Raw genomic sequence first — 24668 nt, 5'->3', positions numbered from 1 at the left:
CCTCCATTCTCCACTTCTTTACTCTCTTTCCTTTTCCCTATGAGGGAACTTGTGCTGCTTTTGGAGTTAGTGCCATTCTGTGTCCATCATAGGGACTATGGTGATTCGTAGATGTGATTTGATTGCCCTGAGCTCTAGGTGGGTAAAAAAAATGTTAACGAACATTTACTTTCACTTTGTATTAGGGAATTTCTCAATCTGGGCCAATGCTGAGGTTCAGAGCCAGTCTCTGTGTTGGCTCCAGAGCCCAGCTAGCATCACTCAGGTTTTCTGCAGGGCTGTGGAGATAAGAGAGAAAGAGGCAGTCTTTGCCCAGCTTACTGCCACTGCTTCTCTAAAGAGAAAAGGGAAGGGATGGGGGAAGAGAGACAGACCGAGGGAGAGAAAGACAGAGACAGAGAAAGAGAAAGACGGTACTTAGGGAGTTGCCATGGTATGGTTCTTACATGCTGACTCCTTTCTCTTTCCCAGTTTCCAGAGGAGGGAATAATAGAACACATCATAACTTATGGTACTATGCTTTCTTTGAAGTACGGGTCAATAGACTAACGGAATGAACCACCTAGAGATGAAAGGCAGAATGAATTCCTTACCCAGACTGATTTTATTTTTAAGAGATTTCAGTTTCCTCCTAAATAATGTTAACTCACAATAGAAGTCATGCTTAGTATTATGCAGTTTTCTAGGTGAGGTGGAGTATTGGGGAGAAAAATGTTAGAGGGATTGGCACCTGGCTTAGAAACACCTTACCCAGCTGAACTGGGCAGAAGGGAGGCCTTCCAGAGTATGGTCAGGATTTACTAATGTGTTGGTGCTCTGCTGAATTCTAATCATAATCGTTTCTTGTTTCTTTGTTCACACGAATAAAGAGAGAATCTGGAGACTTGGATATATTGCTCTAAACATTTTCTGTGCTGGATGGTTCATTTTTAGGGCCAGGTCACTCACTCCTGGGTAGTTTAGCTGAAAACCTAATGTAGTTGTACTACACATATGCCTCAAGCCATTAGTAATTACTCCTGTATGTACTGTTCATATATAAAGGTGATAAAAATAACCTGGAAGCAGATAACACATTTTACTTTGCTCTCTATCATGTTTTTATAGGTAACTCATTAATCAGTGGACATAAAACATTCTCGATCAATGAATAATTTTTTTCCCATTCTGGTTCCTGACTGTTTGGAATGATATAGTTCATCAGTTTCTGGGCCATAGCCCTGAACTAGTTTGAAAATATATGCTTCCTTTCATTGCAAGTGTTCTGTTATTAGATAGAATTTTTTTTTTGAGCTTAGAAAGCTTGGTTTAAACACTTCCTATAAGATTGACAACTGATTCAAGGACTTGTTCAACCGTGTAGAATTAGACAAGACCATCCATTAAAACATCCCATTCAGTGCCTTCAGGAATTCAAATTTCTTGGGACTAAATACACAGATGCAAATCATTCCATATATCCTACTCTCACACCTTTCTTACACTCAATCCTCCATTTATTGTCTCCCTGCTTAAATTACTGTGAAAATATTTAGGTGTAATTAAAGCTGACCAATCTCCCTTTCTTCCCACTCCTATCATAATTATCAGACAAATGGTGTAGGCTCTAAATTCTCCTTTTTTTTTTTTTTTTTTTGCAAGTGAATCAAAGCGGCACATTTTAATAGGGATGTTAAATATTCTCCAAGTTCACAGTTCACAATTTTGCAACATAATTTATCTAAAGCTTTGAGCCATTTTAGAGTTAAGGTTCAAATATAGGATGTTATTAGGATCATGTATTTAGGCCTGGAAGAGTCTTGAGTTCATCTAGTTCAACCCCTTTATTTTGCAGAGTTTAGAACCTAAGACCCAGAGAAATTAGAGGAAATGACCCCAAGGTCACATAGGTAGTAAATTGGAGAGTAGAGATTTGAATGCAGGTCTTTGGATTTCAGGTATTGCCAGTTCTGCACCATATGCTTGTTAAGAATGAGCATATTGTTATAGAACCAACCTATATGCTTATTTATTTTTCTTTTCAGATTAGTTTTAAACTCACTGAGTTCCTACTTTGTTTTAAAGTATAATTCTGTAGCTGTGGCACATAGTAAATGATGGATTTTTTTTTTCAGATATGAGGATCAATGATGTGCACTGCTGGGTTCAATGAAGCTGGGCATTTATAACTGGATTCATTAAGGAATACAAAGGAAGTATTTAAAGGGATCAATAATGGTGTCTTCTGGTTGCAGAATGCGAAGTCTTTGGTTTCTCCTTGCAATCAGCATCTTACAGGGTACAGAAGGTAAGATGTCTTTTAAAATGTGGAAATATGTAGACTTGGAATTATTTTCAGACTTCAGACTATCAGTTTTCTATAATGAAGCAGGTGAGGATAAGTAATTAATTCACTGGCCTTCTCATACATTTTTCAATAATTTCTTGGTGATGAATTTTGTTTAATGGTTATAATTTTCCCCCTTTTTTATAATATTATACTGATGTATATTGTTGAAGGAACTAGAATTTCAATTTCTGTGACTGTAAAGTGGTTTATTTTTTAGCCTTGTTTTCTACTTAACCTTCATCCAGTGCTATTCTGCAGAGTAAGTGATTATAAGCTCCATAAATAATCTACAAATGTTTAAACTATGGCTTGATGGAGCTAAAAGCTATCTTTTGTTGTTGATTTTATGTTTATTGACTAAATTTATTCCTAGTGAAATCAAAAACAATTTGTGATACCGTGAGTTCCTTTTTTTTCCATCATCACCTCAAGTGTTAATATAGTATTTCTAAAACTCCTAAATAAATCCATCAAATCTTCTTTTGAAAAATATAGTTCCTTTAGTGTTTCCTCTCTGATGTTATCCATCTCTTTAAAAAAAGAGAGTGAATTTCTCACAGTGTGAGACTTGCTTGATTCTTAGGCCAGACGCTAAGAAATACTTCAGGGAAATAGTGTGTAGACTAGTTTTTTTTTTTTAAATTACATTTTGAAAGGCTTAAAAAGAATCTTCTGTAGCTTCCACATACAGTACTTGTTTACTTCAGCATTTATTTCTTTCTAATCTGTGCTCTTGGGCTTGGTTTGACAAGCCCATTTTGCAGAAATAAGAATAGCAATTTCTATAGGTAAACTTAAAGGAACCCAGGGAAGGGAGTTTTATCAAGGGTCATGACCCAGAGAGCTTTGATTTCTTTCTCCCAGAGTGCTTTAAAAAATTTATTTTATAAACTTTTTTAGTAGGATATTATAATATATTGTTGAGGACTCTGTCCTTTAAGGAGAACACACTAATTTTTGCAATTTCATTAAATAATAATTGCCATTGTGATTCATTAAAGACCATGTACACCCATCTTCTTGCTTCCCTTTGCATCTTTTTAGTGTTGGATGAAGTATTTCCACAGAAAAAGATGTGTTATGTCAGTAGAGAAGAGGACGTATCATTCAGACATTTCGTACAGATCGGGTCAGAAGTTAATATGGAGCTAGGATGCAGAAATTTTTATAGCTGTTTAGTTGACTTGCTTTTTATATTCAGTGTAAAAATAGATTTTCATGAGGAATATATAAGCCATTTGAGAGATGCATATAAAGCTGGGTAGTAGAAAATAGAATTTTCCATTTTCCATTTTCTTCCAGTTCAAGATGGTTTAATGAAAATGACAGATAACATTACTTAGCATTTATGTAGCATTTTAAGGTTTGCAAAGCACTTTACAAATATTATCTCATTTTTGCCTTACAACAACCCTGGCCAGTAGGTGCTATTATTAACCCCATTTTACTGATGAGTTCTCTTAAGGCAGACAGAGTTTGAAGTGACTTACGCAGGGTCACGGAGCTAGTAAATATTGGCATCACATTTGAATTCAGGTCTTCATGACTCTAGGTCTGGTAATCTATCAACCTCACCACCTTGCTGGTTTAGAAAACTAGATAATATAACAATATGAACAAATATTTTTGCATATTGTAAATAGACCTATATCATATAGATGTAAGGAAAAAAAAGATAGCAAGTAACCAAATCTTTATATTATGTAGATTTAAGGAACAAAAGGAAACATAATGGATGGGTAATCCATTTTCTAGGAAAAGCGGAGCTTCAGAATTAGACATCTTGCACAAAAACACTTTTAAACATTTGTATTATTCTAATATTGTGCTTTATTGTTCCTGTTTGATATATTCGCAGAAATTGATAAATTCTGCAGTTTCACTTATGTGCCGAACAGCATAACAGACAAAGGATTAGAATTTATCGAGCATCTTGCTTACCTTCTCTTTAAGGTGGATTCCCTCATTTCGGCCAATGTCAATTACAAACCTTATATATCTGGCTAGTTGTTCTTAGAGAGTTGCAGCCCATTAAAAATTCACCATTCTATGTCCTTCCTGGTGATGAACCTCTCTGAATTTGACAGAGAGTTTCTGGAATGATAGGCATGGGCAGTTTGTCTCTAAAGGCCGTATATGAAACCTAAGGTGCTGCTGCCAAAGCCACTGTCATGGCCTTCAAAATTCCAATCATCACCATCAATCTAGAGTGAAGCATTGGCCAAGGAGGAGAATAGCATAAGTTAAAATTATCTTGGATAGCTATTTTTTTTTTTAGATTGTTGTATTCTGATCACGAATGTTAATGATGAGTTGACTTCAAGCCACAGAACAAAATTAAATAGTGATTATTAGGATCTCATGAGAAAGTATCAGAATGAAGAGATACGCCAAATTCAACATGCTGACAATTAATAGCACTCCATACATAGAAGCATCACAAGCCAGAGATGAAAGAATAAAAATTGAGGCCAGCTAGTGGGAAAAATCCTAATCTCTTGTTGAGAGCTGATTCCTAAAGTTTGCCATGAAAATCTCATGTGCATGGATTGTGGGTTTTTATTTTTATTTTTTTTTTGGTATCTGGTTGGGGGGGGAAACCCTTACTAAATTCCCTGCTGTTCTTTTTGAATGTTTCTGTACAGTTAAAAAAGATTCCAGGTGTGGACCAATGGCTCATTAGTCCACATAATGAAAATTTTTCCAATCAAGATAGAGACCTCATTGCTAGCACAGTATCTTAACTCGCTGGGGGGGCTATGGAGCAGAGGCTGCTTCATGAGAGACTGTAGTTTTATTTTCATTGTCACCTATTAGGTCAGGAATCATATCTACTGTGAAGAGAAGTTTCATTTTTGGATGTGTTGGGCCAAGGGGGGGGTTGCTTTGAAGCAGTTCCCTCCTACAGGTAAAGAAGAATCTGGAAAGGACCCATACTGCAAGGAATATTGTACAGAGTTAGCACATACTGTTTTGTCATTGATCAGTGTCATATGGGTTTTGTCTTTTAAAAAAAAATATTCTGACATGGCATGAGAGGCCTCTATCAACATTAAGCAGATAATGCTCTTTGAACACCTGTAGAGAGAACCAATCAAAGAAAGAATAGGGACAGAGGAAAGGAAAGTTAGGGTTTGAAATGTAACTCTACTACCTTTCAGAATCTTTTGTGCTTCTCTTTCCTGATGTCTTTATTCACCCCAACTGGGGAACTCCTTCTGCCAACCCAGATTGCCCACAGCACTTAGAGGTTACATGCCCTCCCTAAAGTCACTCTCCTCATCACTGTCAGAAATAGGGTTTGAGCCCAGGTCATCTTCACTCCAACCCAGTGCTTACCTAAGTAAGGCACATTTTTGCTTATATATATAAACTTAACCTTTAATTTCATCCTTATTGATCAGTAAAGTCTGACTTTCGTGACCCCATTTGGGGTTTTCTTGGCAAAGATACCACAGTGGTTTGCCATTTCTTTCCCCAGTTCATTTTACAGATAAGAAAACTGAGGCAAACAAGCAAGATTTAAGTGACTTGCCCAGGGTCACACAGCTAGTAAGTGTCTGAGGCCAGATTTGAACTCTGGAAGAGGAATCTTCCCGACTCCAGGCCTGGCACTCTATCCATGCACCACCTAGTGATTTGATTTGATTTCATCCTACCTACTTCTTGGAATTTGGATGTTTATAAGTAGGATTCTTAGCTTGTGGGTTCCCCACATAAAGCAATATTCTTGATTCGTTCAAACACATATTACCTAAGATCATGAAAGCATATGGAGTTCTACTTCTATCAACATGTAATGGGATTTTGATGTGTAGTAGTCAAGGCTTAATTTAGTATTGGATTTATTTTCCATTTGTAATTGTAAAAAGCAACAAATCTGGTGATAGGGTTGATTTAATATTGCTATGTTGAAATATTTGTCTTGTTTTCAGAACATTATTTTTTTCTGTTCTTATTAAAGCCACAGCCATTAGGAATTCTCTACATTTTATTAAAGATGCTCACTTATAGAAGGACATTGGATATTATGATTCAAATGAGACTGCATCAAACCTTGCCTTTTAAAAGTTTATTCATAGCTGGAAAATAAGAACACTCTGCTGATTGGAATGTTTGATTTAGCTTACAAAACTACAGTTCTTCCTTAAAAGGGTTTTGGCGATTTAGATTATATTTGTACATATAAACTTAAATGCCTTACAAAAGATGGAGATTTTTGAAAAATATTTTTAAAACATTTTTAAAGTGTTAGAAAAATAAACTAAAAAATCTTCTAAAGTCATTTTTGCTGAGAAACTGGCTTTCTTTTGATTCTTTTGGCCTATTCTTAAAAGCATAGTGCCCATGGTAGAATCATGTATCAGTAAATAGGGAAATAAATTGAATTTCTGTGTTCTAGAGAATTAAATTATGCCATATAATGGAGCCCTGGCAAGTGTAAATCAGACACATGAAGGTTCACATTGGTTGATATGAGTGACAAGTTATAAATAAAGTAGCCTATCAGAAGAGTCCAACACAAGGATTTCAGATTGTATCCCAATATTCACTATATATTTGATTTCATTAATAAAATTTGTATTCACTTAATTTATATTCACTTTTCAAAGGAAAAATAATTAGGCAACTGTAAAAATAGGAATGAATATTATTGTCATTACTCCTTTAAATATTTTTCCTGAGTAAAGCAAGGAAACCTTAGAACAAAACTGAATAGACATTCTTACTTTCCTTTAAGACCATTTTAAAGAAGGGCTGCTTAACCTTTTTTATGTATTAGATCCCTTGGGGAGGCTAGTAAAGCTTCTGGACCTCTTCTCTGAATATTTTTCAATGCATAAGATAAAATATGTAGGATTACAAAGGAAACCAATTATATTGAAATATATTTATCAGAATATAGAAGGAATCCCCAAGAAATTCACAACTTGAATGAGGATTCCTGATTTCAAGTATATATTATCTATATAAAAATGTGACTACACACACACACACACACACACACACACTCAGGATATTTTATATGTTTCATTTTGTTTGCTTCTTGGTAATGAAGTATTCTTTGTGTTGGTCTCTTGTCACAGTATGATCTTATGGCTTTCCACTGTCTTCTCTTGATGTCAGGAAAAGAGAGTAAGGACAAAACGAGTGGGTCGAGATTGAAGAATGGGACAGTTCAGGCAAACCCTGGCATGCCAACATCTCTTTATATCAGTATTTACTGAAAGAGACATTGATTAGAGGTCTAGTGCTGTAAACATTAGATTTCAAAGGAAAGAAAAAGACTTTCAAATGCAGAGGAAAGGGATGCATTCAGGATTTGAAGAATTTTGATTATTTGAGGAATCTCTCTGTATGTGAATTGTAATCATTCTCCAGAGGCTAGTGATCTTTGGTGGGAGAACCAGAAGGTACTCGGCCATTTGGGAATTAGCACCAAATCTCTGTTCCAGCTGCTGTGCCTCCGATAAAACAACAGGGACACTATGAAGTGAGGGAGACACCCTACCCTCTTCCCTTGCTCAGGAATGTGAAAACATTGACAGAGCTTGATCTGGGAGCTAAAGTATAGCATTCTACTGTTAGAAATGGCTTCCAATTTAATTTGAATTAACATATGCTAAGCATATTTTTCCTAGAGGAAATTAACCTCAAAAATATCATAGGACATAATTTTTTTACTGCCCTTTCTTTTTACAAAAATAGGCTTTGTTGTTAGGATTTTTGTGACATATCCCATTGAAGGAAATAGACCCTTAAAATTTTGTCCCCAGACTAATGGAAGAATATATATATATTCTTGTTACATTTTCAGAACCTCCTAATTTCTTGCTTCTGTTCACCTTTTTTCATTATGATGACCTTGCCCTCTCTCAATGGCTGTAACCACATGCCCAATCTCTAAAACCAAACTAAATTGACTTCCTCTAGGTTTCTTAGATTTCCCAGTCTAGCAGAATTGACAGCACTTTTTATTTGTTTGTTTCTGTATATTGGATTAGTTGAAAGACTAGGGGGTAAATTTTCAGCAAGGTGCATGGGGATTTGGCCACATGATTCCTATTAAAATTAATGGGAGTCACAACTCCTATTAAATTAATGAGAGTTGCATGGCTAAATCTCTGTTTGCTTCATGGCAAATGTACCCATATCATCTTAATTCACAAATTATGTAAATTAAATTTCTTCCAAACAGTGTATTGGTATATATTTTGAATGATTATATTCATCTTAAAAGGAAAGACTCAGGTATTGTTCCTGACAAAAATGTATTTACTGCCCTTTTCAAGCACACATTTCAAGCAGTCTTAGCCTTGTTGTAGTCTTCTTACAGAATGCATTTGTTTGTAATGGAACCTTCTCCTTCTTTGCCCCCCTTCTATTTTGGAATAGTATATAATTCCATAAAAAAGGTGGAATTTGATATCATAATAGGCTCTGGTAGAGGTGATTTTTAGCTGCAAAACACAAAATAAGAACTGAAAAGAACAGTATCACAAGCAAATAAAGTTATGCCACTTAATGGTATCTTTTATTTCCTAGCAATTTAGGCTCCTTTATGAAAGTACCATGACATGTACTGTTATGTCAACCTTTTAAAGACAGATCTTTGGGAAGGAGCCGGGGAGGGGGGTGTCATATGCCCCCTGGGGATGAAAGACCCTGTAAGAGCTACTGTTTCAGTTGAAAAGGGGAGAGGGAAAAGTGTGTGGCAGGTGAGATAGGAGCCCACCTGGATCTTGAAAGCTGGTAATGGATATTTTAACTATTATTCTTGCTAACTAGACCCTAAATGAACTTGGGCATCTGCTGTTAAAAAGACCCTAAATGAACTTGGGCATCTGCTGTTAAAGGAGTTTAAGTGACATAAGCATTCTTAAAATTTCAGTATACTGGACAAAGCCCCAGTCATCCCACCCTAGTTATAGCTTTGGCTTTATTTTGCTACTTTTCTTGCTGTAGCAATACTATTATTTCTGAAAATGAGAATGAAGATTAAATTGAATTCCTAAATTTGTCTTCTGATTAAAAAATGAGTTAATTTGAAATTGTTAACTCATGTGTTTCTTTGGTATGCAAACTAGGCCATCTTTATATATGAAAATATTTTTTTTTCCTGACTCTCCCTGGGATAAGTATTTGACCCTCTTTAGTGAATGCCTTCCTTCTACCCTATTTACTCCGCCTCTTTCCTCCTTCCCCCCCCCCCCCCCCCATTGTTTTAATGAATTCGGAGAACCAGAGCCACAGAAGTGAAGAACTTCTTGAAATTCTGACTTGGCCTGTATAAAAACTGCTTGACCTGGGGGGAGTCACTTACCATTTCCATACTGGTTTCTTCATTTATAAAGTGAAGTGAATAAAACTTACCCTACCTGAAAACAATTTGAAGTCAACTATGATGAAGATGGTGATGATAAAGGGAGGTGTCTGTTTACATTTTTAAGTTATAAGTTCATTAACAGGTTGTTACAAGGATCAGATATTATATCTTGACAAACAAAGCTAACTTAATAGACCTGAGTTCAGTTGTAGAATTTTCATATACTTTGTATTTTTAAAATGAATTTCTAAAGCTGAAGAACAGATTTCCTGATCATGCCTTCTGCCTGCTGGCATAAGTTTTAAACTACTGGTTTGTGGCATGTGTATACATACAAAACATTTGTTACTGAGAATCTCACGTACTATCTGTATTTTGGAGAAGTTATTTTATTTTGCTTGAATTTAATTATTAATGAAAATTTCCCTCCCAAATCATGCTCATTATTTAAATGTACAGAAAGTATTTGTAGTGCCTTATTTTGATGAACCCTAGTATAATTCTTTTAGATGCTCTCTAACTTTTTTTGGATTAAACACCATGTCACATGTTAAAAAGAATGGATCTTTTTTTTTTTTAAATAAATGCTGCTCCTTTTATTTATTTATTTATTTGTTTATTTACTTATGCTTTTTGGAGGGCAATTGGGGTTAAGTGACTTGCCCAAAGTCAAACGGTTAGTAAGTGTGTCAAGTATCTGAGGTCCCATTTGAATTCAGGTCCTCCAGACTCCAGGGCTGGTGCTCTATTTACCACACCACCTAGCCGCCCCAAGAATGAATCTTAAAAAACAAAACAAAACACTTTTTTTGTGTGATACTTAGACTAAACTTTTGGAGGTGTGTGTATGTGGCAATCACAAACTGGTTCCAATGCTTTGTATGGTAGTATTTTCTTGATAGAACAAGACTTACCTGAAGAACCAGTGCTTCTGTCACATCATGGAGAGGTTTCATGCCAAAATGTGTACTTACTATCATTGTACGTAATCTGTAGGTTGCTCCCATGCTCTCTTATTCCCTCCCCTTCGTCTTCAGTTCATCAGAATGATAGAGGATATAACCTTATAGCCAGATCATTACACATCTCTATTGTTTTAAGTAATTTTCTTAATACTCTCATAACCCTTCCAATTCTTCTCTTGAAATCTTTTGTTAAATAGCAGAAGGGAGCCTGTGGCACAGTATCTGACCTTGGGACCTCTTAGGATTGATGCCAAGGATTGCTTAAAACATTGACCCAGGCAGGAGTGGCTGTAATGAGGCCACAGAAAACAGAGATTGAGTGTCCTAACTTGAAATGACATTGTTGTCATACATACATATTTTCTTCATATTTATGTGATACTTTCCTGGGTTTTGATTTTTGGGCCCCTACGAGTTCCACTTTACCAAGTTTGTTCAATAAATTTTATTTTTTGAAACAAATTTAAGAGTAGAGATGATATACCTTCACTCTTTTAAAGATCTGTAATTTGAGGAGATCTGAAATTTGAGGGTCCCCAGAGTCATCTGTGGATTAGATAGATTTTAGGGGTCATTGAGTGAATTGTGTTAAAAAACATTGGCAAATATTTCAATATATTTGGTTTTCTCTCTTATCCTATTATTTTGTGTGATGAATTGAAGACATTCTGAGAAGGGGTCCATGGACTTTATCTGACTGTCAAAGGGGTCCATGAAAAGGTTAAGAACTCCTGACTGTTATTAGTGTATGTATTTATTTATGTATGTGTACACACACACACACATACACACACACACACACACACGATTTACCTTTTAAGGCTTCTTTTCCTTTCCACTCCCTTTTAAATCTGAGTTTTGAGCCCTTTTATCCAATATGAAATAATTGTTAGTTTTATTCATTTCTTTTGTGTAACATTTATCCACTGGTAAACATTTTCAAACTGAAAAATTAAGCATATTTCTTCTAAAGGCAGGATTGACATTTTCAATATTATGTTGTTATTTGAAAATATTACACCTGCTCCTTGGTTGACATTTCTTTTCTTTAGTATAGCAAATTGTATCAGGTTTGGCACAAAATAAGTTCTCTGTGTATGATTCTGAAAGCAAATGATCTTAAAATCTCTGTTACTTTGTAACAGATAGAAACAGAGAGGGCTTCCCTTGTGGAAGAGTATAAGGCAATCACCAAGAAATAATTTGCAATATGTCAACATCTGTCTGGGGAAAAAAAAAAAGGAAACTTGAACTGATTCCACTAACTTCCTGAAACTGATGGGGCTTTAGTTTTGTGCATTTTCACTCTCCTTGATGTACTTTTGAAGAAGAAAAGAACTTGCATTGCGCAAATGGCTAATTCACTGAAGTTATCTTCATTTCATCAGATAGTCAGATCTCATCTTCCCAAATGGTATAAAAATGACCCTGCCATTGAAAAATAGCCTCCTCCAGTTGAACCAAATATCTTTGATGAGCTTTATTTCTGTCTTGTCTTTTTCTTTTTTCCTTTATTACTTTCTTTTTTTTTTCTTTTCTTGGTGATACTCTACACTATGATGGTTAGTTCTGCTTGTGACCATAAAAAGAATGGCCCCCTTTCCTTTTCCCAGACAAATAATTGGCACCCTAGTGATCAGAGCAGAAGTTGGTTTTTGTCCTGTGACTGTTTCTTAATCGTTTTAGGCATAGTGAAAACTCAATGACTATGAATTCATTTAGTACAGACTCAATTCTTAACTCATAAATTTGGCAAGTTTAACTACTTTTTACCTGAGTCACACTATAATTTGATTTACTTCCCTGTTTTTACAAACGGAAATAAAGGGAATACCATTTCTACTGAAATAGATTGGAATGTGAATGAAGGTAGCAATACGCTTGTATTTTTAATCTCTTCATCACCCTATGGTCCGTACTGATCAGCTGATTTTTGTTTTTTGGAGGAAGTATACATCGTATATTATCTGTACCTTTATGTTGGCATTAGTCATTTTTATATATCCTGTAGAAGAGCTGAAACACAGAGGAGCAAATTTTAGTTCCAGTGAAGACAGTCATGCTTTTTTAGGGCCAAATGAGGTTCTGATTGATTTGATTAGCAGCCAGCCCCATGGGAACATTTAGATCAACAGTTTAGAGCTCTGGATTGTCAGAAAGCAGAACTTTGCAGAAGGAAAGAGAATGGAACAATGGTCACACTGTATCTGGGGCTGCAGAGGGATTAAATCCAAAAAGGATTGAGATTCATGTTGGGAGACCCTTACTCTTTCTTCGCTTTTCTTTCATTTTTTCACCAGACTCTTTTTAGGTTTTGTTCTCTGCAGTCTCCTTCTGGCTTTCCTCTTTCCTTGAGAGAGGCAAAAATTGGCACCGTGAGGTGGATATGCCCAGTATTCAAAGCAGATTGTGTTTTTGATAAGCTGCTGCTAGTAGCTGCTTTCAGGCTCAAGAAATATTTGTATTGACGAGTATATTTCCCTAAATTAAAGTTGACCGTTCTAGCCCATGTCACTGAAAAGCTTCATCCAGACAAATTCCTTTGACTCTTGAGATAGGTGCTGCCCATGCTTGCTTGACACTTTTTGGTGAAAGATATACCGTATAATTGAGCAAATTACAATTTCTATTAAAGGTCCTTAGAGGGCATAGGTAGGAGTGTGTAAAGGGACCTTAAATATCATCTGATTCAGTTCTTTCATTTTACAGAAGAGGAAACTGAGACCCAGAGAGTTCAGGTGACTTGCCAGAGGTTACCAGGACCAGCTCGTCTATCTTAAATTCAGTGCTCTTTTCATGACAACATTCTGTCCTCTTGAGAACAGTGAGATGTCTAATAGATGAGCTGCATGTGACCTTTTCTTTCCTGGAAGTAGGCTCTCATCTCGTGTATATTTGTATCCCCAGCATTTAGCATGGTTCCTAGTAAGTAGTCAAATGCTAATCATTGTGCTATCTAGCCTGTCTTTCTTTCTGTTTGTCTAACTCTCTGGCTATGTTTTAAAAGATCTTTCCTGATTTTTTGGTTAAATTTTTTATATATACATATATATAATTTATATATGCACACATCATTCTAATCTTACCATAGATGGTTCTAAATTGACTGCCTATCCATCAACTATTTTAAATCATCCTGTGGTCAATTGTACAAACTGATCTTTTATTACTTTGTGTTTAAATGACTATTTTCCCCATTTATCTGTTCCCAGATTATTTTCTTTTCTAACACAATACATCCTTGCTTCTGATCACACTTTTTTCTCTTCTGGGTGTTTGCCTGTTTTTCTGTAGGCATAATTAAAAAAAAATTCATTACAGTCCAGTAGTATATTGGTTGTATACCCATTTGGGAAACACCTTTTTTTTTGCTGGCTGCTTAAAAGTGATTATGCATTACACTGGTTTCAAGATGAATATGTTTATAGGAAACAGAAAAAAAAAGTGTCATTTATACTTATGCATTGTTTAATATTCATCTCTTGTCCAACATGAATGATAGACTAGAGGACAAGCTGGTGATTTGTGATGTGGAATTTTAGAGCACACAAAACATCACTTAAATAGATACAACTAAAGACCTGCTTTATTAGCATAATATGTCATCTGGTACTTTTCAGCTTTGTAATGTTACATATAAGTAAGGGCTTTTATTGTTTCTTTTTAGGAGTAGAAGTCACCTACTTTATTCCCAAATTAGATTATAGACATATCACAGATGGGAGTTATAGAAGTCAGCTAGTCCAATTCCCACCATTTTTTCAGATGAGGAAACTGAGTGAATTGCCAAATGACTTTGGTACCCTTGTCACTCCAACATGCTGTATGTATATTTCAACATAAATTAATTTCATTTCATTTCAATCAGTCAACAAGCCCCTATTTCAGACACTGGGCATACAAAAAAATACTATCTATCCTCCAGCAGCTTTCATTTTCTTGGGGGAAGCAACATGTACACATAGAAGTATAGATACAATCTATACACAAGATGTATTCAGTACAATTCAACAAGCTTTTATTAAATGCTTCCTCTGTGCAATGCATCGAGCTGGATTTTAAAAGCAGAGAGATGGAAAATGACATAAGCTCCATTTTCGAGAAGCTTGACATTTGTTGGGGGGAAGGGAGAGGGATCAGACCCCAAACAAATAGGAACAATTTGAGGTAGAAGGGGGTAAGGGCAAAGGAGAGGTCTGGAAAGCTGGAGGAGATACCACTGGGGGAATCGGGGAAGGCTTCTTGGATCATTTTCATAATACTTGTAGTTCTTAGTGAATTATTGAATACAGTCTTTCTCAAGTATGAATATGTATGAGTTTGATCCTATTCAAATCCTAGTAAAGTTAATGTAGCTCATCAGCTCTTTAAAGGAAAAAAATTGATATGTAGTTTCCCTCTCCCCCTTCCCCCTTTTTTACTGTGGTTTTAGAGGAATGAAAAGATTTTATAGTAAGATTAAAGACTCTTAGTTTTCTTTCCAGAGAATAGATTTGGATTTAGGTTTTTAGATATAGATATGCCTATTCCCTACCCCGGTAACTCAGTGTATATATTATACTTGTACATAATACTTATATATTACAGACATCACATACTATATACACAACATATAGTTGTGTGTAGATTTATATATAAATGTGTGTATATTTATATATATATATATATGTGTGTATATTTATATATATACACATACTATATGCACACATCATAATATATAATTATTAAGATTGGTGTATATTTGCCAGATAAAAAATACATTTTATTTTATTATAAATATATATTATATATAAAATTTTAATATAATAAAATATATTATATTTTAAAATGTAGAATAAATAGGTCAGCAAAATTGTTCACTGTAAACATTACTTAACATAATATAGGCCTGGCAACTTGAGATATTGTCTATTAAAGTATGTTCATTTTAGATTCCTATTATTTAATTGCATTTAGCAGAATTTCAGGTTGGACCTACTTTTATAGTATGGGCTTTATTTGTATTTTAAATAAGATTCCTATGTTATTCGGAGGCCAAGTGTAGTATGCCTCTGACCTACATATGATCCACCCCACCTAGAGACACAAAGCACACAGAACCTTTAAACATGCTTTAAAAACACACACAATCTTAGTACCGAAAACAAACACAAGAACCCAAATCCTGCCTCCCACTTATTCCCTCCCTTACTCCAGCTGCCTTCTACTCTTTTCTGCTAGAAGTTTTAAAGAATTAGGTCTGTGAAATCCAGTAATAGTTAAATACCAGTTTTGTACTTTACCTTAACCCTTTTATTTATTTGCCACAGGAAGACTTTTTAATCCCTCGCTTTGTTTTAGAATTTAAGCAAATGGGCAAATGGGGACATTCCCAGTGGAAGCTTTCAAAAGATCTTTTTTTTTTTGCATTAATGGAATAGTTGCAATGATCCTAGTCTTATTTACCATAAAGCTAGTCTTTGAGAGCTGTCATTCCATTCTCTCCACAGTATTGTTAATTGACTGATAGAAAAGATAGCTAGAAAAAAACCTTTAGTGACTAAAGAAGGGGATCAAGGTGTGACTCAAAGACCAAGCTTTTGGTGAGTTTTTGCCTCTTGATCCCCTTTCTATTTGGAGTAAAAACTACTAAACAGGGAGAGGAGAACAAAGTGCATTAAAAAGCATTCAGAAATGTTAAGCAACAATAAAACCCGTAACCATTTAAATGACAGCAGCTGACTATTTGAATTAACTTTGTGTTTGGCTTAATTTGGGGTCCTAATTATTCCTAACTTACGTGAGTAGATTTCAATTATAGTATACTGCAGGGATTTGTAGCTAAGGCAACTAAAGGAATCATTTTACATAAAGTACTTTTGTTCAACTGATTAGGCAAGTTAAAATGGAATGATAGAAAATTGAAACTCTTCCCTGATAAGGTCCCCCAAATGGTTCCACTGATATCATGAATAAGATGGTTTGCTTTTAACACAATTTTTAATATTTAAAGAAGATGAACTATTCTAGCACCTTTTGTTATTTTTCTAAATGTATATGCTTGTATTTTATTTTATAACATTTTATTAATCCTTTTTATTCTTTATGTCCTGATCAATGCTTAGTAATCCGTTTCACTATAGATCCCTCTCTTGTGATAGAGAAAAGGTTGGGGAAAAAAAAACTCTAGATGGCACATCTGCAAATCACTGTTCACCACCTCTCTACAGAGAGGAGGGACATATTTATCATCGTCTGTCTTCCAGAGTCATGGTTGAGCCTTGCATTTAATCTGAAATCTGATGGTTTTCTTTGTTGTTTTTAGTTACATTATTTTGTGTATTGTTTACTGGGTTCTCCTTTCTCTGCATCTGTTGATATAAGTCTTCCCATTTTTTCTACTAGTTCATTATTTCTTAGGGTAGTGTGTTACTTCATCACATTAATATAACATAATTTGTCCCACCATTACTCCTTCCACCCACTTTCCACTTTATTTTCCAAGTATTTGCTATAGCATTGATTGTGCTTTTTGCCATTTGGACAGATGTGAGATGAAATACCGTGATGGTTTAAATTTGTATCCTTTGGAGTGTGAAAACACTATGAAAAATAAGGTTAGTGGTAGGGTGGTTTGGGAACTACTTACCTACTGGGAAATGATTCTCGGTTTGTGTCAGTTTCCTATATATCTTGGATATCAGACTTTCATCAGAGATATTTTTCCCCCACTTGACATTTTAGATGCTGTTGGTGAAACAAATGAAATACTATAGGAAGGAGTGAGTCTGGTATAATGTGGCAAGTTTTTATGAAATATTGTTCATAGCTTTCTTAACCCTGATGCGTTATCCTTGTGACTTCAATTCTTCAAGAGATCATCAGTCTCATCTATGTAGGGATACCTTTTAATGGTTACAGATCATACTCCCATCATGCCTTCTCATCCTGTGTAGTTCTTGTCCTGGTTTTCCCACACATCCTTCATGAGGACTTAACGTTCTAGAGCCCTTCTTCCTTTCAACTAGAATAACAAGTGTGCACTTTGTATCCAAAATCTGGGGTTGGGGAGTTGAGTGGTACATTTGAATGTGTCAGGGGGCAAACAGTGCCTCTTTCAATGAAGCCAAGCCAAATGTGGTTTCTACATTTCTGAAAGTAAAGAAACTTCATCAGTAATTTATAAAATAAATGACCCAGTATATATATGTATAATTTCATATACCCCACATGTTTCAAATTGTACTTCTTGAATAGTTTCAGGAAAGTAAGCTAACCAGTGACAGCTATTTATTTTTTTTTTTTGACTAAATTACTTACCAGATGGGGATTCTGTTCTGTTCTCTTAGCAAAAGGTGTTTTATTTATTGACCTCAAAAACTCCTTGGCAATGACCACTACTACACTTAGGGACTAGATGATAGTAGACCAGAGAATTATGTCTGCATTCCATTCTCCCTAATGATCTCACAGTTGGTCAAGTCAGAGTGAGGAGCACCCATCCTGACCCATTATTCCTTAATAGTAGAGTAAGTCAGTGTTTCCTAATCAGTCCAACTTTACTCAGTGTTTTCTCTGCACCATTCTTGAGGATATAACAAGTTATCAGAAATTGCAACTCTTTGAGAACATAAGACCATTTTCCCACACCTAGAAACTGCTAAAATTTTACAAATTAGAAGCATCTTGAGAAGATGCCAGCAATCCTAGGAATTGTTGATTTTGTATATATCACTGAAGCAAAAATTTAAGAAAATGTGTATTTGTACTGTAATATTGTTGAGTTACCAGAAACCAGATGTGACATGTTTGGTCCCACTTGTCCTCAAATGAATCACATATGGTTTCTTGAGCTGTTTCATCAATATCACTTTTGAAGAAGGATCATTAAAAATACTGTACATCATAAAAATGATTTTGCTATCATTTCATCTGCTTGTCTCAGGACTAACCTTTCCATTCATGTTCACGTCCTTTTTAGACATTTCTGCAATCTTTTCAGTTAGTAATGCCCCACTCCCCTTGCCCCTTCCTACCTCTTTGTATAATTAGTCTTCCTTTCCTTCCTGGACCCTAAACTATTGACTATAAACATTCTTAGTTTAAGCTACCACTCGAGGGTTGTTGTTTTCTTTCTTTCTTTCTCCTTTTGATATCAGATTTTCCTACTTCTGCTTCATTAACCACAGAAACATTGCTTCTGCCCAGGCTCTTCTACAAAACCTTTTTAATTTGAGTATCACCAATGACATCCTATTTGCTAAAATTCTCAACCATTTTTTAGTTCTGTTTTGTTTTTTTTTTACTCCCCTGTACCCGCATGGACTGTTGACCACCTTTTATTTTTCGAAACTGACCACTCTGAAATTTCAAGTTGTTTCCTGAAAACTAAAGAGGAATTTTAAGAATTTGGGCAAAACTATCCTTTGGAGCTTTCCATTGGGGAACCCGAAGGAAGATAGTCAACCTTATGAGCTCTCTGATTTTGAAGTAGGCCAAAGGGGAAAAAAAAGGAGAATTTAACAGTCCTAATCTCAACTATCCAACATTATAATGGATTCTTCTTTAGGAGGTTTTTGCTATCACATTTGAAAGATATACAACTTTTTTAGTTCTTAATGATTCCATCAACAGTTTAAAAATGAATGATAGTTGATGTTTGTGATCAAGAAATTGTTGACTGTGCAAATAGAGGCCTGGTGAAAATAAATTCCAGCTGTGATAAAAGTTATAGTAGAAATTAAGGTAAGCACATAACCTAACTATTGGAACATTATATTGCAATGTTCATTAATTTTGAAGGAAAAATGACTGAAAATAGAAATCTTTCTCTGATTACTAAGTTACCTACTTATTTTATTGAGACATTTAATGAAACTATCTCATTAAGTTTTAGTAAATTAAATTTTCCCTTTATCTTAAGAACTTAAGTAATTTCTCAACTGATGAGTACTATTGACTAATGAAAATTTAAAATGAAAGTTGATTAATGAGTACCCAGCTGGATTGTTTTATTTTTTGAAAAAATAAAGCAACAAATTTATTGTTCAAACTTTGGCCTCTTAAAAACAAACTTTTTTACATCATACTTTCTTCTTACTTTTAGAGGGTGGTGGTTGAATGCCTTACAAAGTAGTTACTAAACTACTGAAAAATCTGTAAATAGAAAAATTATCTAAAAGTAGAAGGTAACATTTTAATTCTTTTTTAATTAAAGTGATATTCACCAATACTTTTTGAAGGTATTAATTTTTTTACAAGGATTCCTGTTAGTAATTATAAAAGTTATGTTATGAATTTCTTTCCCTTTACACAACAAATTGTGATTCAGAGCATACCACATGTTGTAAAGATAATATTTAAAATATTATGTATGCAGAATATAAAAACAAAAGTAGTGGATGGCAAAAAAACCCACCTCTGGTTTATCACTAAACTAGGTCCATAATTTTGATTTTTCTGGATGAGGTCTTGCTAATAATCATTATCTCACATTTCTGTGCCAGAATATTGTGTGACTATAGCGTAAGGACAGAGCATTTTCAATACATCAGAAATTATGCACTCAAATGAATATTGTCCTGCAAAGTAGTAATAAGTAATATGACTTATTTCATTGATGATGCCACTGCAGAGCAAAATTTATTTTTTTAAAGTTCTCATTTGAAATTTCCTTCACAGTCAGTGTATCTGCTGTAGAAAAAACAGAATCTCAGAGCTTTGGAGGAACCTTAGAGACCCTTATGTTCAACCCTTAAGTGGACAACACTTATCCTCTCCAGAATTTCTGACCATTATCATCCGGTCTTCACTTGAAGGTCCCTCCTTGAAAGGAGCTCACCACTTCACAAGAATGTCTAGTTCACATTTGGATAGCTTTGCTTATTAGGGTGCTTTCCTCACATTAAGCTTAGAATTTGGTCTTTTTACAGTTTCACCCCAGGTTTCTTAGGGCTTTCCTTTAGATTCAAGCAGAGTAACCCTGACCCGTTATTCATATCTTGTCATTTGTTCCTTTTGGAGAGGGAGTAGGGGACCAGACTTGTGAGTTCCTTGATAGATAGAATTCCTTGTGAAGAAACTATCTCTACCAATGCAAAATGACCGTGGACTCTGCAGGTGGTGAGTTAGTCCGTAAAATTAGAGAGCTTCCTTGAATGCTAGAGGTTGCTAGAGGTTAAGAAGGAGTAATAATAACAATATTACTACTACTAATGATAATAGCTAATGCTGATATAGTACTCACTGTGTGGCAGACACTGTGCAAAGTGCTTTACAGTTATGATCTCATTTGATATCCTCAGCAGCCCTGAGAAGGTAGGTTTTATCATTAGCCCCATTTTACAGATGAGGGTAAATGATTTGCTTTGCAAATGGTCACTCATCTAGAACACATACCAGTAAAAAATCACATCCTCTAAAAAATCACATCCCATAAAAACTGAATTTTTCTGACTCCGTGACCAACTCTCTATCCTGTGCTACATCTTCATGCATTTTATGTCATACCTCTTAAAAGCCGGATTAAACCCAAATAAGGACATTATTAGACTGTTTCCTCTCTAAGGGTTCTCTCCTTTTTTGGGGGGCTGTGTTAAATTCCTCCCTTTTCTCTTTTCCTTATTACTTTTGCCACCATAGAAGGAAGGTACCACTATTTTTCAAAATGTTTTGACTAATGACAGCCTTATTGAAAATAAATGTGTGATTTCTTATTTTTTGAAGAAAACTTTTTTTTTGGTTAATGATTTTTTGATATATTTGTTTAAAGAGAAGTCTAACTATCATGATTACATGAGCTCTTTAAAAAGTGAACGGAATGTTCTGAGTGTGAATAAAGTAGTCTTAATGTGTAACCAAGTCTTCTTAATAATACACTTTTTGACTTTAATTTTTGTACTTCTTCAGAGAATGGTTACTTGAAAACGTATAGGAGGGAAAACAAAATCTACATAAATTTTTGGGTGGAAAAAAACTCCTTTAAAAATATTTTCAGATATCATCTTGATGTACCACAAAAATCACATATATATTCCATTTTTATTGTTTTTGACAATAGGGAGGAAAATGTACATTTAGCTGAAAGACCATTTAGATAATTCGGGGAGCTTATAAGTACTGCACAACAAGAAAAAACAGAATTATAGCAAATCCTACTTCATTAAATTATTTTCCTTGCTGTGCGGAATATATAAGAAATTATAGCTGTATTTACTCTGTTCAGGGACTTGATGTTTTAAAATTTCCCAGTGAAAGTCTAATTTGTTTATTTATTTATTTTTTTTTGGGGGGGGCGTGATGTTAGAAGAAAGAAAATGCACAACCAACAGTTGTCCTCAGAGTGAAGAAGGTAGCCGCAGCTGGTCCAGGGGAGAGGGTCTGCTTGCTCCATGGAAAACCTGTGTCAGCATTTCCGCCTTACATTCTTTTGGGGTATCTTTGTTATCACTGAATATGAAACTGTTTCAAATTGACAGGCAGACAGAATGTTGTGCTGAATGTGTAAATTGGAATTATCACATGTAGCAGCTCCCTTTACCAGGTGCCAGCATGGTGCGCACTAATGTCGAGAGATTGCCAGGAATAGTTTTATTTGCTAATTATCCCTTATCTCTTCCAGTATATAGTTTTTAAGTAAACAGCTTGCCCAGGTGTTTTCAAGAATGCCTTAGCAGGACAATGTAAGACTGCAGGTGCTCATGTGGCGATAGGATGCCGTACAGATCATTGGAGATGCCGACATCCATCTGTGTGCAAAATGTTATTGCATCCAAGGATTTGACTCCCCAATGCACAGAGAACAATCCTGTCAGTATTTTTCAGTCTCTGAAATACTTAGGAGGGCAAAAAAGTGAAGGGAATTGCTATTCAGACCATAGGGATGTGTGTGGGTGTGTTTGAAACAAAACAACCTGATGATTCCCGACATAAATGAGTAAACAGCAGATCCTTCTCCATTCCTAAATTGGGAAGACAGGAAAATGCAAACCAAAATGGAAAATGAAAGAATTTAAACATACTTTTTCCCTCCGTCCCTTTTGTTCCCTTCTCTTGGAAAGGGTCGCTTAATATCATTGTTCTGCTTTTGTGGGGCATTTCTCTTCATTCAGTTCCTGACTTAAACATACTCTGGGTTGACAGTTAATTACTAACCCAGTACAAGAACATATTTGAAGTCCCTTTAAGGATTTTCACCACAGTATGTTGTTCAGAATGGCTATAAATGATTTGTGCTTCCAACTTAGACTGTCCAGAAAGAGTTTCTCTTTTCTTCTAATAATCCACATCAGTAGAGTGTCCTTTTGTAACCCCGGTAATTGGGACCTCCTTGACTGCCACCAGTGTTTTTCTTTGAGGTGTTTATTTGCAGGCTTTTGGTCTAGGCTGTGGGTAATGTATTTTCATACCAGCTTTCTCATACGTAAGAGTATGCCTTTTCATCAGGCCTGCCACTGTCTGTTATTCTTTTCATTTTATGAAGGGAATTGGGGAGGAGGGGGTGCTATCTAGCAATACAGCCTCAAAGACTGTGGAAGCTCTGAAGCTTCCCATCAGCCATATGGCCTTAATTGGACTTTGAAAATAATTGTACCATTTCACCGCCTGCTATGTTTCTCTCAACAATACTGCTAAAAATTCCACAGAAGTTATCGTGTCAGCTTTGATTTAGGGGTTAGGAAATATTGTTATTTGTATTGATTGGATGGATCTCTGGGTCTTTTCACTGAAATGCCTTACAGTGAGATCACTCCTATGCCTAGAACTGAGTTTCTCATGTGGTAAGGAAAAGGTAAATAAATCCCATTCCTCGAAGCCTAGACATTGACTAAGATGTGGATGGCCAGACTAAATTAGGCAGAAGTCTGAGGGAGAAATTTTCGTTTTTTGGAAGAAGTGTGCTTTTACTACTTTATCCTAAACTGAGCCAACCGAGTCCTGGTTTAAGTTCCTCGGGATTCGTTTGAATGGTTGGACAATTATATACAGTGAAGTTTTTCAAAACAATTTCTGTACATTATTTTATCTTCGTGGTGTTTGTTGTGAAGTAATTACTGTAGGAGAGCCCCTATAGGGCACTAGAGAAAGTACAGGATTTGGAGAAGGAGAGTTAGGTTCAAATCTTGACTTCAGCACTTATTAACTGTGTGATTTGGATAAGTTATTGTACCTCTCTGATTCTTAGTTTCTTCATCTGTAAAATGGATACCATGGATGTCCCTACCAGTTCTAGGTCTGTGACAGTCAGGAAGCATAAGTGCTCAGGTAGGATTTGAATACAGATCCCTCACATAAAAACAGTGATGAGCACATTGTCTGTAAATGAGCATTTCCAATATCTGTAAAAACAATATTTTTACTTGAAAACAAAGTAATTTACCCTTGACTGGGGAATGATTTAATAAATTGTGTTATGTGTTCATATAATATAATATTACTGCCCTGGAAGAAATGGCAGATGTGAAGAATATGGAGAAGGTGAGGATGATTTTTCTGAACCAATAGAAAGGGGAATAAATAGAATCAGGAAAGTTACATAAACGGTGACAGATATACATGTTAACTATTCTTATTATTATCATGATGGAAAGGACCAAAAAAGAAATCCAACACTCAAAATTAGATGATTTTAATGACCTTGCTTAGTCCCAAAGAAAAGATTAGAAAATGTGTTTTCCTTTCCTTCTTTACAAAAGTGGGAGACTGTGGATTTGTAGAACATTATCTATTTAGTCACTTTTGGTTAATTTTTTAGTTATCTCTCCACTCTTGTTTTCTTTGAAAACCTCCTTCCCCAGATTTGGAGCAAAATTTTAAATTAAAGTCATGAATTTTCTGAATTATTGCTGATTGTAAGTGACTCAGGTTAGAAGAAGATTAGAATTGACTTATTTATTTTTCATCAGTTTAACCTTCATCTAGCTCCATGCCTCCTTCTGGATGGTAAGGGCAGTCTGTAAAGTTTTACTCTATTTTGAAATGCTTCAAAGAAGGAGTTTAAGATTCAAGCCAGAATGATGTACTGTGTGTGTGTGTGTGTGTGTGTGTGTGTGTGTGTGTGTGTGTGTGT

The 24668-nt window shown here is 35.3% G+C and overlaps 1 protein-coding gene across 13 annotated transcripts in view; it reads left to right on the top strand.

Moving 5' to 3' along the window:
* The window catches only part of ADGRL2 (adhesion G protein-coupled receptor L2), a 372405-nt gene that overhangs the window by 181591 nt on the left and 166146 nt on the right, over nucleotides 1–24668 (top strand). For all 13 annotated transcript variants that reach the window (XM_069094616.1, XM_069094613.1, XM_069094615.1 and 10 more), the window contains one exon: nucleotides 2115–2287. In XM_069094616.1, the coding sequence (XP_068950717.1) occupies nucleotides 2215–2287 (73 nt within the window). In that variant the 5' untranslated portion in view covers nucleotides 2115–2214. The remainder of the gene's footprint in view (nucleotides 1–2114; nucleotides 2288–24668) is intronic.

Source organism: Petaurus breviceps, unplaced genomic scaffold (genome assembly GCF_028583685.1).
Source record: "Petaurus breviceps papuanus isolate PSGF00001 unplaced genomic scaffold, PetGlider_PUasm1.0 220, whole genome shotgun sequence".
In the NCBI taxonomy this organism is placed as follows: domain Eukaryota; kingdom Metazoa; phylum Chordata; class Mammalia; order Diprotodontia; family Petauridae; genus Petaurus; species Petaurus breviceps.
This window is presented reverse-complemented; position numbering and strand designations above follow the sequence as displayed.